Source organism: Amblyomma americanum, chromosome 11 (genome assembly GCF_052857255.1).
Source record: "Amblyomma americanum isolate KBUSLIRL-KWMA chromosome 11, ASM5285725v1, whole genome shotgun sequence".
NCBI lineage: Eukaryota > Metazoa > Arthropoda > Arachnida > Ixodida > Ixodidae > Amblyomma > Amblyomma americanum.
The window spans coordinates 739,549-756,352 of record NC_135507.1 but is presented as its reverse complement, the minus strand read 5'-3'; the positions used below and the strand labels follow the sequence as shown (position 1 = coordinate 756,352).

The 16,804-nt window shown below is 48.6% G+C and overlaps 1 protein-coding gene across 1 annotated transcript in view; it reads left to right on the top strand.

Moving 5' to 3' along the window:
* The window catches only part of rictor (rapamycin-insensitive companion of Tor), a 148,148-nt gene that overhangs the window by 63,373 nt on the left and 67,971 nt on the right, over positions 1 to 16,804 (top strand). Inside the window, exons 14-16 of the mRNA XM_077643128.1 lie at positions 5,132 to 5,945; positions 8,112 to 8,276; positions 12,237 to 12,392. Of these exons, the coding sequence (XP_077499254.1) occupies positions 5,132 to 5,945; positions 8,112 to 8,276; positions 12,237 to 12,392 (1,135 nt within the window). The remainder of the gene's footprint in view (positions 1 to 5,131; positions 5,946 to 8,111; positions 8,277 to 12,236; positions 12,393 to 16,804) is intronic.

The window sequence follows — 16,804 nt, the reverse complement described above, 5'->3', positions numbered from 1 at the left end:
GTCATGTCACAAATGAATGCATGCGTCGTTCGAAGTAAGAACAGTCAGTGCGCATGAGCAGCGATGCTCACGAAGACTGAGAGGCAACCCATGGGAGAGTGAGCGGAAGCTAGCGCCTCTGAATGTACCCCTCAGTGCTTCCTTCCTCCATGCTCTCTGGCAGCAGCAATGCAGTCATCTGAAGATGTGAGTGGAGTAAAGCCTCTAGGTGCTTTCGTGGAATGTGTGAAAAAACTGCTGGAATTCTGGTGGGTCTGGGGCTTGACAGACATGGAACGAGTTGACGGCTCGTTGGCTTACCGCAGATGAGAACCTTATCAGGGGTTCGTCCCTGAGTTTTTGTGTTTACGTATACAGTCATCCGTCGTTATAACGAAATCGCTTTACTCGAAATATCGTTTTATTCGGAATTTCTTCTGGTCCCGACTGAAAAGTAAAAACAGCGCTAATTTTTACACAAACCACACAGAAAGACCAGACAGGACGGGCGCTGGTCTTTCTGTGGGGTTTGTGTAAAAATGAGCGCTGTTTTTACTTTTGTTACACAATGTTACACCAACTAGCCCAGCAACAGGTACTGTCCCTACCCAAACACATGCATTTTAGGTTGCATTACTCGAAGAGCTTGACCCGCTTAGAGTGAAGGGGCAAACGGAGGCATCGCCGCCTCGGCGGCAACCCTTTTGCACATGCAGTGTCAAATTAATACAGCCAACAAATTAGTCTCAGGCAGGCACAGAACAGGCCACAAAAGTACCAAACCTACGACCGATGACCTCCCTAGTAACGAGTAAACGAGTGCCCCCAGCTGTTTACAGCGGATGCGAACGGATGTACGCCCGAACCAGATGCAATCGCGTTGCTGGTGTCCCCCGTGATAGAATCCAAGCGAAAATAAAATTTTCGTGGCGCTTTGCGATGCCAGAAAACTGCGGTCTCTTGGATGCCGAAAAGTGGCCAAAAGACCGTGGGCAGACTTGCGACGTAGCATTCCATGGGGTGCGCTGGGTGAGCAAAATTTTACCGCTCTAAATAACATTTCTGGCGCTGTAACGTGCCAAAAAACCCAAAAGAAGTGTCCCTCGAATTATGAGCCCATTCACGCTTGCGAGTAGCAAGCAAGGTGGGCTTTCGGCAACGAACTTAGCTGCTCTCTGGCTGTCGTAGTCGTCGCTAAGCCTGTTTCACATCGGCCAAAGCAGACGAAACTCTCAAAAACGCGCGAAAACGTCATTCCCGAGAGTTTTCGCTTCAAACGAGAAGGTGACCCGCAGGTCACGCTTGCAAGTGTCAACAACGGTGTTGTCGAGCTGCTGCTGTCGCAAGCTACTGCTGGTCGCATGCCCTTTGCCGTGTTCGACGTGAGGAGCTACATTAAAGGCGCATTTAAGTCGGACGTGTTCAGCGCGCTGGCGCGCGTCGCTCGCAGTCAGTCGCGCTACCCCAGTTTTGCTGCGCCAGCCTAAGCGCCACCCCCTCTACACTTCGATGCACCCAGACGCCATTGCAGCTACTATATGAAACATGGCTAGGGTGTTAACCGCGCGACAGAAACTTGCTCTTGTGTTACTAGTCCACCGCTTGCGGCGAAAGCGCAGGTGCTTGATGCATGTGTGAAAGATCGCTCTCTCCACAGGAACAACTCGCCAGTGGAGAGATCGGTGCTTCGCCTTCTGTTGCCAACTGTTCTCTTTGCCCTGGTGGTCTCTGAAATCCAGCCGTTTGGTGTTGTATACATAAGAGTGTTGTTTGATGGCTTCGATAAACCGTTCCACAACGATATCCGGCACAATCACACTGGCATCCGCCATTTTTCTCTGCACTATGCATTGTGGGTCGACGTGGTCGACGGCGCCAGCGCGCAATTGGAGCAGGAGCCAAATCTGCGCCGGGCCCGGGCACGCTGGCTGCCGCCGGTTACATTGGCCGCTGCAGTGCATCGAACTACAGACGGAGCTGTTTCACCAACGCAACGCAGCATGCGCATGCACTCGCTTGCGTTACGTCGGACTATATTCGCGCCTTAACAAATCGGGAAGACGACTTTGGGGAAGGCAGTCTAGAAATCTGCTTGCCGCACATCACAATCGACCTGCATCGCAATAAAACACCGCCCCTAGCTTCGTTGAACTTTTGACGGTGCAAATAGATCGATCTCGCTCTTCTCGACTTCTTATTTTATTAACACTGCCCTTCTCGCTAGTGAAGCGCTTATTTTTTAATGTTCTCTTTAGGCTCCATTTGCCATCTGCCATTTGCGATCGTGCCATCTTCTGGGCAAGTACCACGTTTGAAACTCGAAACAGAAGCAATCACAATGACAAAATAAGCTACAAGAGCACCACTAACGGCATACCATCTATAAAAGTAAATATTTCCAACAATTTATTATCTTTTAGTACGCACAATTTACTTGCCATACACACACAAGCAAAAAAAAAACCACGCCATAATGAAGAAAACCGCGAAAGACAACGATAAACAAACCGGCCTGCGAACTCCACAAGCCATTTTTAAACGCCAGGGCGCGCTGCACACTTCAGCACACCGCTTTGAGCGGGCGCTCGAGGCCGCGCTTCCGCAGGTTTGTTCCGCATAGTGCAGTTGATTTCTCGGTGCTAAAATTCCAAGTTCGATTTTTGGGGTGTTTACCCTACCGTACCCCCTTAAGAACTTGTAAAACGCGGCCGGCAGTAGTCAAATGCGTCAGAGCCAAAGAGAAACTACGCGTGTGAGCGGCGTCGGCTCTTTCGACGGCTCTTTTGTTGGCTACCGACACTCCCTGGCGCCGCTGCCGTTCCGAGTGCTGATGCCGCTGCGATTGGAACAGCGGCCCTTCCATCAGCTATCCATGCTCACTTGAGCGCCGAGTGCTGCCGACGCTTATGAGCAGCCGCAATCTGCAGCCACGTGTGGGCAGTGGAAAGGGGAGGTGTCGGTTTGCTGCTGATCGACGGCTGTCGTGTGCGGGGAGGGGATGCCGGTTCTGCACGTTGACATAGCAGCTGCTCAAGGCCAGCACCAAGAGTGATACGACATCAAAAATGCAACCACACTATAGCATGCCTGATATATAGATTACCTCGTATTTATTTACGATGTCATGCTTTCGTTTCGATTGTAAGTCAACCCCTCCACTTTGTATTTTCGGATTTTGAAAATAGGTGTAAATATGGTGATCTGTGCAAGTTTGTTAGCCTCCTTAGGAATAATGCTATTCACTAAATGTGTAACAAAAGTGAGCAAGATCTGAAGTTAACATTTTGTGAAATTTTTGTTAATTACTAGCATTTTGTTTTGGTTTTCAACCAAGGAGCCTCAAGTGATAAAGGCTACAGCATACATTACACTGACAATATTACCTGTAGTGCAGTACAGTGTAATCCAATTATAACGATGCCAGATATAATGATATATCACTTATAACAATCCTTAAGAATTTATCAATTCTCCCATTGCCCCTATGTAAAAACAAACCGTATTTAACGATATACAATTATCGGCAAAATAACGGATACAACGATAGAATTCTGGCCGCCCAGATGGTGTTTCCTACCAAATTTTTTTCTGTAAGTTTGATAAAAAAATACCTTGAAGCGAATGAGGTAAAAACTCCCTGAACGACTGGCATGGCGAAATCCGTGAAGAAATGTTGCCTTCCGCCTTGGGAATCAAGCCCTATCCTGGTCACAACCCCTGGAGGGAGGAGCTCGCTTGGCCTCTGCCTTGCAACACTGTCTCACACAAACTAGTTTCAGCACGAGATGGTTCAGAATTTCTTTCTTTTTTTTCTTTTAAGCGTTTGCTTTTCTTAAGTGTTCCCCCCATTTCTTGCTATCTGCAGCCAGTGCAGTTCTTGGGAGCGGACCAGGATGCTCTGCGCTGATAACATCTTGTGGTGTCTATCTTTTGACCAGAGCTCCTGTGGGGGCAGGGGTGGCTCCCTCGCGCGCTTGGCAGAGTGTCAAGACGCTGTGCGTCATTGACAGGAGCAGGGGTAGTGGTGGTTACATGCATGGGGCACTACATGGATTTGTTCTTTTTGCTTTTTTTTCTGTTATAATGGTAGGATTTTCCAGTTTTCTCAATATAAGTGGATTGCAATGTAGTTTGGAGTTCGAAAAGTTACCATCAAAAACTAGATATTTTGAAAGTTGTCTGATTTCCTTGATTTGTCTTATTACTAGTGCAACAGTCAAATGAAAACAAACACTGTGGCTGCTTCGCTAAAAGCTCTTACACATTATGTTTCGCACCGGTGCCATATCGCAGTGCTTTCAAAACGAGCACATTGGCAGTAGATCTCTAAACGCAGCGTAGTCATTCCCCCCCCCCTCCCCCCTTTTTTTTTTCAGTCTGCTCAGGCGTCAGTAACTGACCGGGTTACGGTGGTACAACATAATATAATTTCGTCAAACATCACCCTGGTTTGTCAAAACTTCGATAACTGCACCGAAAGGTTAGGTTTCTGCATTGATTGGTCATTACATTCCATCTGTGGTGCTCGGTTGCACCTAGCATACACACGCAGCATTGGGCTGCAGCGCCGTCAAAGATGCGACCGCTGTTCTTGAGCGCCGATCCATCTGCCTCTTACATCTGCAGCTATAGAAATATCGTCGTTCACTGGAAAGCACGAAGATGGACTTTCAGCCACTAACTTGAACCACTGGGGCCATGACAAGCCGGCAATGACGCCAGCAAAACACATACCAACCCCTCCGCTGTTTGCAGAATTTACCCCGAGAGGGATTGCAGTGGGGCCCCAAGAGGCAGCGCTCATGCCGTATATCGCGCAAGCCTGAATTATTCAAGTCTGAAAAATCGTTGTACTGGTGTTTGCCCGTGTTGCATAATTATGCCTATAGCTAGCGCTCTGCTATGTACCTGTGAGTTGAAGTGCTCCATCATGCTGCCCTGTTGTGAGGTGTTGACCCAGAGCCTTTCGTTAGCAGCGCATGTTTAGTTTTCTGTTTCTTTTAAATGAAGTCAAGTAACAGTCATGGAACAAAAAAAGGAAACTGTAGCAGACAAAGACAAACATTGGCAGTTTGTTTCACTTCTCACCTTGTGAGCCTTGGTTGTTCAGCTGTGCCATCAAGCTTGACATTGGCTGTGCACCACCTCGCAGCCGTGCTAGCACAGCCGTGGCCCGCCTGTCACGCCTCCATGCCCTGCGGCGGAAGGGTGTTGTGCCTCACAGCCTCTTCCTAGACCAGCTGCTGCAGTTCTGCGGCCCCACCAGCAAACATCGGCTTGGGCGCAGTGGCACTGAGGACTTCTGTGAGGCGGCAGGCAAGGCTCGCCTCAATGCCTGCCTGCGCCGGGAGACGGACGAGGGCGCCCAGCGCTCCATGCAGGACTCGTTAGTGCTCGCCAAGGAGTACAACTCCTGGGACTGGCACCTCGTCAGCTCCCTGCTCAAGTGGCCCAGCGACTCGCTGCGAGCGCTGGGTGACAGCACGCACCGCTCATTCGTGCGCCGCTTGGTGTACTTTTTCAAGCCCAGCAGCCGCCAGTTCTCCCTGATGGAGGCCAAGCGGGAGGGCGCCCGCCACATCATCACCGTTGGCTGCCAGCTGTTCGAGTTCCTGCTCGAGGCGGACGAAGGTCGGGCCACGGAGTTCATCGAGGACTTCCTGATCGACCTGTGCAACTGCCTGCACGAGGCACAGCTGCCGGGGGCGGCCATGTCAGCACTGCTCGGTCCATCCCGGATGCTGGCCATGGTCTCGCACAGCTACTTTCTCTTCGTGGGGCGCCTGGCCAGCTCGAGCCGGGGCTCACGGCTCCTCGAGAGGCTCGGTGTGTACCAGCACATTGTGCGGCTGGTCATGCTGGAGGGCCACGATGTCTATCTGAAGCTGGCACTGGCATCGCTCGATTACACCAAGCCGGGCTTTGCCAGGTCGCTCCTGACCACGGCCTTGACAGCCAAGTGCGAGGTGGGTTGTGCTGACACTCAACTTAGAAGAAATTCGCGCCTAAGTGAATCCATTTATTTGGAGTTCTTGCCATGCAAGTCTGTGTTAATGAGGGACATTCGCACTGGATGGGCACTGCGTCGTCCACATGTCCCTCCTCAGGGACCTCTGGCATGCAGGCATTACAATCAGAAGGCCCCTGTCGCCATGCCAAGAAATACAGTAGGATATCGATGATACGAACACTCAAGTCGCCACTTAGCACTGCCCACACATCCCCTACTGCGCTATCACTAGTCGCACTGTACTCACTGCGAGTGGGGGTCATGCGGTAAACAGACCTGCATGACTGCATTCCCCATATGGGTTTATTTTTGTTCTGGATGAGACAAAATTTCAGATAGAATTTTTTCTGGACTCTGTGAGATTCGTATCACTGAGATTCTGCTGTAGTCTGGGCCTGTAGGTCCATCTTCAGAGTTTTGCCGCCATACCCACAGCAGCTATTGGCCACACCTCAGCCGGCCAGGTAGGTGAGCCATGCTTTACACCATTTACACAGAGGGTCCATTTGAAATGCTGATTTACTTGTTGCTGGTTTTTTTTCTTTTTCTTTTGCACACTTCTCTTGTATCCGTGTGATTCTTCCACCCGTCCAGTGTACCAAGACTGTGCGCACATCATGTGATGTTTGTAATTGGTGCGGAAAGCCTGCTCACATCTGAGAAAAAAAAAACAGCAACAGCAGCAAGCTTGTGAGGAGGCTGCACTGATAATGCATTGCCACTGGTACCTGACGGTACCCTTACTATGACCAGCCCACGTGTCGCCTCAGGACAGTAAAACCGCACAGTTTATTTAATGTTCTGCTTGACACAGTCATAGTATGTGTGCACATTACAGAATTTGATGGAATTGCGAAAAATCGTTGCTGCTGTGTAGTTATCTCAAATGCATATGACCAGTACCCGGTTTCTTACTACATAAATTTACCATGGTATGAGTAGTTTTTGGCAATTTCTTAGAGACTATTTCAGATAATGTGGCCATTTTTCTCGCTCGCTTGCAGTCCAAACTAAGGTTTACTGAACCAATCAGAAGTAGGTTACCAGCTTGTGATGGCACATCACATCAGTTCTCAAACGGCAGAAAATAAAAATGTACATCTGCTTTGCACCTAACTGATAGACAGTTGAACCCTGCTGCAACGAAATTCACAGACCCACGAAAAATTTTGCTTAAGCGGAAAGTTCATTCTCCAGAAATCCGCTTTGCACCAACAGCCGTAAGTCCAAAGCATGGTGTCCGAGCTGTCGGCAAAACCATCGCAGGCCCCAGTTCAGCACCGGACGGCATAATTATGCACACACCTTAATTTTGATTCCACGGGCAATGTAAGTAACGCCATGGAAAGTGCAGAATGACTGCAGCAGCTGTTTTTGGCGAAACCAAACGCAGTAGGCATAGTGTTCGGACATGAAAAAAAACATTGGCAGTTGCTTAACTTGGCTAACCCTGGAATTCAGCGAAAAGCAAGCAGGCTTGCTAACTGTCTGAGGCTTGTCCATGGCAGCTCCGCTACACGCTCGCGACAGCCGTTCTATATATACCACACGACCTCGTGGCTATGATGTGGTGTCACATGGTCTTACTACACCCCCATCAAATGTCATCACGTGGCTTCACATTACCCCATTGGATGCTTTTAAGGTGAAAGGTCAACTAAAGGTCATGGGTAAAGGGTTCGACACCATAACAGTACCCCATATGGTCATACACGGCTAATGCGGCTGGGCTGAAGGTTGTTCAAGGTCATTCGCCGGCCTACGCGACGACTGCTTTACCAAGTGTAGTGAAGCTTCTTACTTCAAAAATGGTTGTTTACTTCCAAAAGCTTCGTTGAAGCGGAACCTCGCTCCGAAAATTGTTCGTTGTGGGACAAAAAAAAAACTGCACTGTGGTTTGCTGACGGCGAATTGGAAATATTTCGTTGTGCAGCGAGGTTGGTCTGTACTTTCATTATTTTGCTCGTTCCCTTTCTTCTTTTGGTTTTGTAAATGACTGTTGCTCACAACATTTTCATGTATAAATTAACATAAATGAACAGTCAAGTGGAGCCAGGTGTCGTGATGTCTTTGGAAGCTGCCCCATCTCTTAGTAGAGGCTGGCATTTGGTGCTCCGTGCAGGAGTCGAGGCTCTATGCTACCAAGTTCCTGAGGGTCCTGCTTCGCCTGGAGCTTCTGGACTTCAGGAAGTGGGTCATGGAACTTCTTGTCACTCAGCTGTGTGACCCCAACCGGGCAGTGATGCTGACAGCTGCCTCCATCTTGGACGAGGCCTGCGATGTCAAGGTGTCTGTTTCTCTCCATCATTGCAGGTTGTGCGTCAGGCATCGCTTGTACGGCAGTGATAGTGGATCATGGTTGAAAAATGCAGAACACTGTGGGGCCATCAATTAACAACTCAAAACACTTCAGCTCAGTGATGCAGAGGGAGCTTGGCTTTTCAGTCTCACATTGAAATGCATTGAGGAGAGCAGAAACTGTGATGAAATTTAGCAAACACTTATGAAAGAAAAAGATAACCTGTTTTGAGAAACAGGTATGGACCATATTTTACCAAGATGAGGTCATGTGATGGAATCGATAATGTTAGTTTTTCTCCAGAATACTACTTCAGCTTGTTTCATGCTATTTTTGGGTGTCAAATTAAAATATTTTAAACCCTAGTTTCATCAGTATTAGCATGAATAGTTCTGTGCAAATGAGGCAAGATTTTTCATTTATGCTATGATCTTGCAACATGCTTTTGGTCAGCTCTCGGCCCCTTTAACCGGTAGCGTAAGTACCATGTTTACTCGAATCTAATGTGCGCTTTTTTCATTAAAAAAAAAGTAAATTTGATGTGCACGTTAGAATCAAGTACAAAAATGAGCTACTGCAGCAGCACCCCGCTTGTTGCGGTAGTAGTTTAATTTTTGAACTTGATTCTACCGTGCGTGTCATATTTAGACGATTTTTCCAGAAATAAGGTGCACATTAGAACGAAAGAAATATGATAAATTTTGTAAATATTGGAGTTGAGCATCTCGAAGCAAGACTAGGGCTATGAAGGACTCAGTACAGTTAAACCTCGATGTAACGAATTCCTGGATTTAACGAGGTTTTTGAATTCCCCAACGCTGCTCCATTGAAGCCCATGTATTTTTGACCTCGATGTAACGAACGCGTTGCGGTGGTTAAGCTTAATGTAACGAACTCGCAAAGCTGATCAGTCATTAATTTTTGCACTTTTAACGCAAATTCTGCGGAAGAAATGCACTAGATTAGTGAATAATAATACTGTAAGGAGCCAGCAGCTACACAAACGCCTGGGATCGCCGCGGCCGAGCAAAGTTAGCGATGATGATGATGATGGCGGCTAGTGCCGTTCCGTGCCTAACGTAGCAGCCTTTTCAGGCTTTGCTTGTCTAGTGTGACACCAGGTGGCATTTGTAGCGGCAAGCATTCTTATCTTTTGATTTTCATTTGTTTCAACAGCTTAGACACTTTCTGCATAAGAATTCACTTTAAAAGCAACGCTGATGGCCAGTTCTTTCATTACCAGGACGGGGGAATGGAGAGGGGGAGGGACGACGAGACGACGATGACGCGCTGCATTTGCCATTTTGCGTTGTCTCTCGTCTGCACGTGTGCGTGTGTTCTCTAATGCTGGTTCGTCCGACTTGTTTTGGAGGTGCTAGGCCTGCCTGTCGGCGTGTAGTCATGCGTCTCCGCTTGTAACTGCGTCATCGGTTGGTCGTGATGAGTTCTGCTGCCAGAATACGAAAAGTTCTGTCTTTTGAAGACAAACTCGCAATTTTAAATGCAGTCTCCGCGGGCGAGAAGGACACTGCCGCCCGTTTCAGCATTCCAACGAGCATCCTATCAGCGATTTTGAGTGCAGAACACAGCATCAGAAACGCAGTGGAGTCGGGAACAAGCTCGAAGAAAGACTGAAGCTGTCCACATAGGCTGATGTGGACAAGGCAGTGTTCACATGGTTTTTGGACACGTGAGCCAGAAATGTGCTCATAAGTGGTGCGACTTTACAACAGAAGGCAGAGGATTTTGCGTGTATCTTGGGCCATGACAATTTCAAGGCAAGCAACGTGTGGCTGCAGGGATTCAAGAGCCGGCACGGTGTCGTCGGAAGAGTAATCAGTGGCAAATCTGCCTCCGCAGACGGCGAAGCTGCTGCTTCATGGGTGGCTGACAAGCTGCCTGGAATTCTGAGTCGCTTCGAGGCGGCTGAAATCTACAGTGCCGACGAGGCAGCTCTATTTTGTCAAGTGCTTCCAGGCCGCACGCTAGCGTTAAAAGGCGATGACTGCTGCGGGGGAAAACAGAGCAAGCTCCGCTCCGGGAAATATATGTTGAGACTAAAAAGTAAGAAACAATTGCGACGGTATTTTTGTAACCTACCATGTTAACACGAATGTAAGTCGACCCCCCCTATCCCATTTCAGAAAAAAAAAAAAATGAAGGTCATTTTCGCTTGGCCTTTAATAATAGAATGCGATAGCGCTATCCTGCGGCCTCTGCTTATCGCCAGCCACTATCTGCTGCTGTGCCCAGGTGCGCCCGTCGGCACATTCCAAAACGACTACTCGTTCACGCTTGTGCCATCGTCCTCACTAGCAGTGCCGTCGTTATCGCTGCTGCAGTCCCACAGCTCGTTGTTCTAACATCCGTTCCAACATCGTCATGCAGCAAAATCCCGCGCCTTGCAAGCAGCCATATCACATTGAATCAGAGCGCTTACATGTAATTGCTATGTATAACTATTGTTTTGTTAATTATTGTAGTCTGAATTTATTTCAGGTTAGTTACAGTGAAGCGAACAAGCACTGTAATTTATGCTGTGACCACTGCTGCCCTGTATAGGCCCCAAGCTGTCATAAAACAGCTTTCTCACCTGGGGGCCTTCAACCTCGAGTTAAAAATAAACGAATTGAATTGAATGAAATGGCTGAAATAACGAGTGAAAACAAAGACGCCATTCATAAAATGCCTAAGACAACGCAATACAAGCCTCAGAATTTGTTCTTCACGTGGGGAGAGGCCAATAACATGCAATTACCGTATAAACGCGTGTAAGGGCCGCAGTGTTTTTTCCCAGATTTGAGGGCCAATTTTCAGGGTGCGGCCCATACATGCAATTTGCAAACAAAAAAGAAACACACCAATCAGAAAATCAGTGGCGTTTATTCTACGTTTAATAGCTGGTGGTGTGCTCTGGTGCACGCTCATCCCACAAGTCGCACAGCACATTCGCTGTCAACGCGTAGCCATTGTTCCGCGCTTCCATCACTTGCACAGCAGCTCTTCTTCCAGTTCGGGAAACTTGCACAATTTTCCTCGGAAAGCATGCTTTTTGCAGTTTGTGTTCCTCAATGCATCCTTTTGGTTGCAACATCATCGGACGCACTTCTCGGCCACATCGAATTTCCTGCCCACCACGCGCTTGCTGTGTTCGGCAGCAAACTCTCAGCTGTGTAGCTATAAAGGTGCTTGCCCATCGTGCTAAAAGGGCTAAAACTACAATGCTCGGCGGCAGCACGCGAAAGCTGCAACTACGGTGGACCGCAACTCCCATGCCTTTGACAGCCACAAAACTCTGGAGCTGGTGATAGTGATGCCGATATGGGTAGCGGGAGCTGCTAGGAGTTCGCGGTGGAGGAAAAAGTTGACGATGATTATGAGCTGCAGCCTCTGGCGCCATCCGTGGGCGGCACCTGGAAGCTCTTGTGCGTACGCGTTGCCTCCGCAATCAAGCGCACTGTTGCTCGCAGCTGGAGCTGATCGCGGAGGCCACGGCGCGTGCATTTCGAAGGCTATTCCCGAGTGGGTCGCGTGGAAAGCTTGGGTGTGGCCCTTTTTTCTAATATTTCCTTCTGGAAAACAGGGTACGTCCCTTACACATGTTTATACGGTAATGTTTGTGATGTTGCGATTGTAGTGTTGACCATGCAATTCCCTGATCTGAGGCCACAGAAATGCCAAGCCTTAAAATCATTTTGGGCTGGAATACATGGCTAAGAGTTGCATTAGAATATGTGAATCTCAGAAAACCCCAGATTAGCCCTTTAATGTGTGCTTAAATCGCACAGCTGGTGAAGAACAAGGTTAATTGGAGAGAGGCCTTTGTCCTGCAGTGGGTGTAGTCAGGCTGATAATGATGAGTACATAGTAGAACCCTGCGCAGCGTTTGAGCCATGCCGCATTTTTGTACCCTTTGGCATGACGGGGTGGTTGTTCCCTCTCCTCCAGGAGAACTTGGAAGCCCTGATTGCGCTGCGTCCCGTGCTGCTGTCCTTTGGGGACTGGGGCCTGCTCCTGCACGTGCGCTTCCTCTCCTTGCCGAGCGGCTTCAAGTACCTGCTGGAGGCCGAGCTGTTGGAGAGCCAGCTGCGCAAGTGGGACGAGGTCTGGTCCTTCTTTCCCTCTGCTTGCCTCAGAGTTGTGATGTCAGCCTCCCTCTGGAGTCTTGCTGTTTTCCTACTGCTGGGCCAACTCCAGATGCCCACGGCCCCGTAGATTTACCTGGAGAAACTTCCCTGCATATGGCTTAGTGCTGCTGGTTTGTGCTAGCATCATGCTTCTACATAGCAACACTGGACTTGCACACAGTTGCGGCGATTGTTGGTAGCTCATATTGAGTAAAAAATTGCAAAGCTGATGTATAAGAAGAAAATAGAATGAGTGCTGACTTGCAGTTACTGTTGCAGTTAACATGTAGTTGTAAGTTACTACAGTAATATATCTATACAAATCTCAGAGGGTCGTGAAAAATATTCGTACCATGCGAAAACGGTATCATTCGAAACGAGCAAAATCCATTTGCACAAGCATGGGAAGAGGCGCTGATGTTAGATCTGTTTACAGCTGACCGTACTTAAAGTGTGTACCGTGTGGCTGGTAACTTTTTTTATTGCGCAAATATGCCTTCGGCATAAGAGGGCTATAGGTACATGTGCAGGCCAGTGTCGGCTATAAGGGCCAGCAAGGCCCAGTATCAGGACCCATCGGTCCAGATTCGAATGTCTAGTGGTCCGCTGGGGTGGTAACCCTGAATGCCAAGGTATCGCTTGCATGCTTTTCGAAGTCTGGGGCAAGCTAGTGTAAAGTGAGGCAAGGTTGCCTCTGTAGCAGAAGTGGGGTCTGTGATGTTCAGGAGGCCCTGACCGGAGGCGTTAGCCCAGATTGCCTCAGTTCCCAGTTGCCCAGGTTGGCTGGGGTGAGGGCATGTGTCTGAGCTCTGTCAGCATAGCAAAGGCACACCTTGTGACTGGTAATTGCAACGCATTGCCGCTCATTGCTCCCACTGCTTACCACATGACTGGCGATGTGCAGGCAGCACCTGTGGTCTATCTCAGTAGTTCCTTGCAGCAGTACCAAAGCTGTGATCAGTGCATAGGTGATGCTGCAGAATGTTATACGAGTACCGTATTTATTCTCGCGTAATGAACCCGCCCCCCCACTTTTGTCAGTCAGAATTTACAGGACTTTTCCTTTTTTTTCAGCCTTTAGCTTTTTGTAGCTGGTTCCTCAGTTTTCGCGCTGTCCGCAGCCCAGATCTTGGCAGCGCGCCTAGGTGCTGCCCGCTGCCGATAACACCACTACTTGTTTATCTTTTGAGGAGAGCCAGAGGGGTTGGAAAGGGAGGGAGGGCGGGGCACTCTCAGCAAACTTGGCAGAGCGCCAAGACGTTGTATGCTGTAATCTACCATCCTGCAGTTAGCATTTCCCTCCTTCCATGCCACCCCTGACATTTCCCTCCTCCTCCTCCTCCCCAGCGCCACTGCTGCCTTTTCCCTCAGTGCCCTCTGGCACCACTGCTGACATGTCCCCCAACTCTCTGACTGCGCTGCCATCTCCCTTTCCTGGCACGCTCCGTTGTTCTGTACCTCCCAGTGCGACTTTGAATCAGAGATCTAAGGCATTCACCTTAATATGAATGTGAAAAATGGTGCAACATCTGGCAGAATTCTTGCATTTAGCATATGTAAGCGTATGTACGCTTATGACATGCATGACACTGTTGATTTAGGCTCTTTTCTAACCATAACTGTGTACGCCGCGAGCAGAGGACGAGTTGCAAAGAAACACATTTAACGCGCTCTCTTGACTGGCTGAGGAGGTCTTTACATTCCACAGTGCTTCAAGGAACTTGCGAGATGGAGTTTAGTGTGGTCGTTGCTCATCATCCATAGTGGTGCAGAAGACTGTTCAGAAGATCTGAGTTCTGCACATCGTACACAATGTACTCTGATGAGAGAATTTCGCAAATTCACATCAACTGTGGTTGTTTCAAGATTCTTCCGTACTTGTGCTATTGTCTTCATGTATCTTGCCCTCTTTCCCGTTGCACTGTTAGTCAAACCCACTTATAACAATATTGAAGTGCCATGGAAATACCACTGTTACAACCGATAATTGTTATAAATGGGTTGTGCCAAAAAAATAAATAAAAGATTACAAACTAGAGAGCATTATTCACAAGAAAGACCTGGAGTGGTTTGATTGTTCTTATGCCTGTAAAAGCTCATTAATTCAAACATCAGGGGACCAAAAAAAGTTCAAATTATCGAATGATCCTGAAAAAGCACCAAGAACCGATTACATCACGGTATACAGTAGCCGACGAGTAATTCGGACTCCAATAATTCGGACTTGTAGGATATTTTGTACTTCAATGAGGCGCCGTCAGTCACCCCATAGAAGCACATACATATTCGCGACGGACATTTCGGACATCAAAAGTCCGAAAGTTCGATTTTTCGGACTAATTTCAGTCGCCTGCGGACCAAAATCGGCCATCTTATCGGCTTTTCGCCGGCGCAGAAGGTGCCATCTTGGATTGAGGTGGATTTACGCTGCAGTTGGATTGGCTTGACATACTTTTGGTACCTCATTGTTGCCAGTAGAGGTCTCTGCGATCTCTGACACTTCGAGGTGGCAGCCGGATTGTCATCGCCGTCAACTTGTTTTTGTCGCCGACGTTGTCGCAGGCAGTTATTGCTTGTCCCATATGTTGAAAATTGGTTGTTGGGGGAAGGAAATTGTGCAGGAGCTATCTCGTATCTCGGCTGGAAGGAATAAAGGAGAGACTGAGAGAAGGAAGGAAGAAAGAGGTGCCGTAATGGAGGGCTCTGGAATAATTTCGACCACCTGGGGATCTTTAACATCGCACAGCACACGGGCGCCCTAGCGTTTCGCCTCCATCGAAACGCGGCCACCACGGTCGGGATCCGACCCGGGTACTCCTGATCAGTAGCCGAGTGCCCTAACCACTGAGCCACCGCACCGGGTCTCATAGGTTTGCCATTCGTCGTTTCGTCACTTGGGTTCCTCTGATCGCGTCGACCGAGTGGTGCTCAGTCTTCACGAAGTTACATGCGTTCGCTGTTTTGTGATTGCGTCCGGCGGTTCCGCCCATTTGAACGAAAAGTGCCTTATCTTTGCGTGTGTTTGACGAGCGGTGTGGTGCACACTCGGGTTGTGGACAACATGGCCCCACCGGGTCCGTGAAAGAAGCATGGGAAGTATTCCAAATAAATGCGGCAACCTCGCTGTCTAGCGTGTACAGTGAAAGCACAACTTTGGCGCAAATACAGGTGCAAATCGTTTCCATCAAGAGAAATTTGTCGCGAGGTAAAATCTGACTTTTTTAAGCCGATTTCACCTGAATAAAGTGGTTTTTTTGTACTTCACGGATTTTTCGGACTGTTCGATTATTCGGACCATTTTTCAGGTCCCTTCGAGTCCGAAAAATCGGTCGGTGGCTGTATTTGTTTGGTGAAAGATTGGACTACGGTTACTTGCCTTTGAAATAAGAATGGCGCGACGATTATTATAATTTCTCTTAAATGCTTTATTTCATGTCAGGAGTGCCGAAGCAGGACTGTTCAGAAGTGGTAAGGGCCTTCCTGACAATGTTCACTGTGTGACATGCAAGCGCTGGAGCTCCTCTATTACTGCATCACACCCCTCACAAGTGGCAGCATCGCGAGTGAGGAGGCTTCACCGTTCTGCTCTGCCTGTCTCACTCATTGATCATGCTTTGCAGATCACCTCCTGAGTGACTCAGCAAGGCAGTGTCATGAGCGAATCGCAGATTATTTAGTTATTCTCCATTAACTCTTATCCCCAACTGTTCCCAATTCAGGCCTCGGAATACCTTGTGTAAACTGGCGGCGAATAGCATTGGTGAGATCGTGCCTCCTTGAAACTCTGATTACAACCCTTCAATGGCTTAAAACCATCATGCCCCAAAATGTTTACAAGGCACCTGGCCTTGGCTTGCAATATCGAGCCACTTACAGGAACGCTTTCGGCTTGGACCTCGCAAAACCGTTCAAACAAAGCAGCGACGTCTTGGTACTTTGACCCACGAATCTGCTTCCTTGCAAGCGAAGCGGAGTCTTCCTGCAGCTGTTGTCGCAACTTGTCGCTGTTCTTCCAAATGGCGGACACAGTAACGTCGGCAACGCCATACTTTTTTTCTACCGTAGCCTTTTTCAAACCGCTCTCGACGTCCCTCACAGTGCTCTGCTTGGTTTCGAGAGCTTGCAGTTTCCTGGCTTTCTGAGGAACAGATGCCATTGGAACTGGACAGCCGAGACTTGCTCACGTTGTCAACTTTTCGCTACACGCGACAACACATATCTCGCTGCGCATGCGCTTGGTACAGCCAGCGCTTGCAGCCTGCAGCCGCCTCTCCAGCATGCTCGTCTGATCGTGCCATCACGTGCTCTTAAGTTTTGTCCAATCAGTGTGCCCAACAGAGGCGCATCGGAGAATGAGAGAGAAAAACGCCTGCTTTACGACTTTTTATT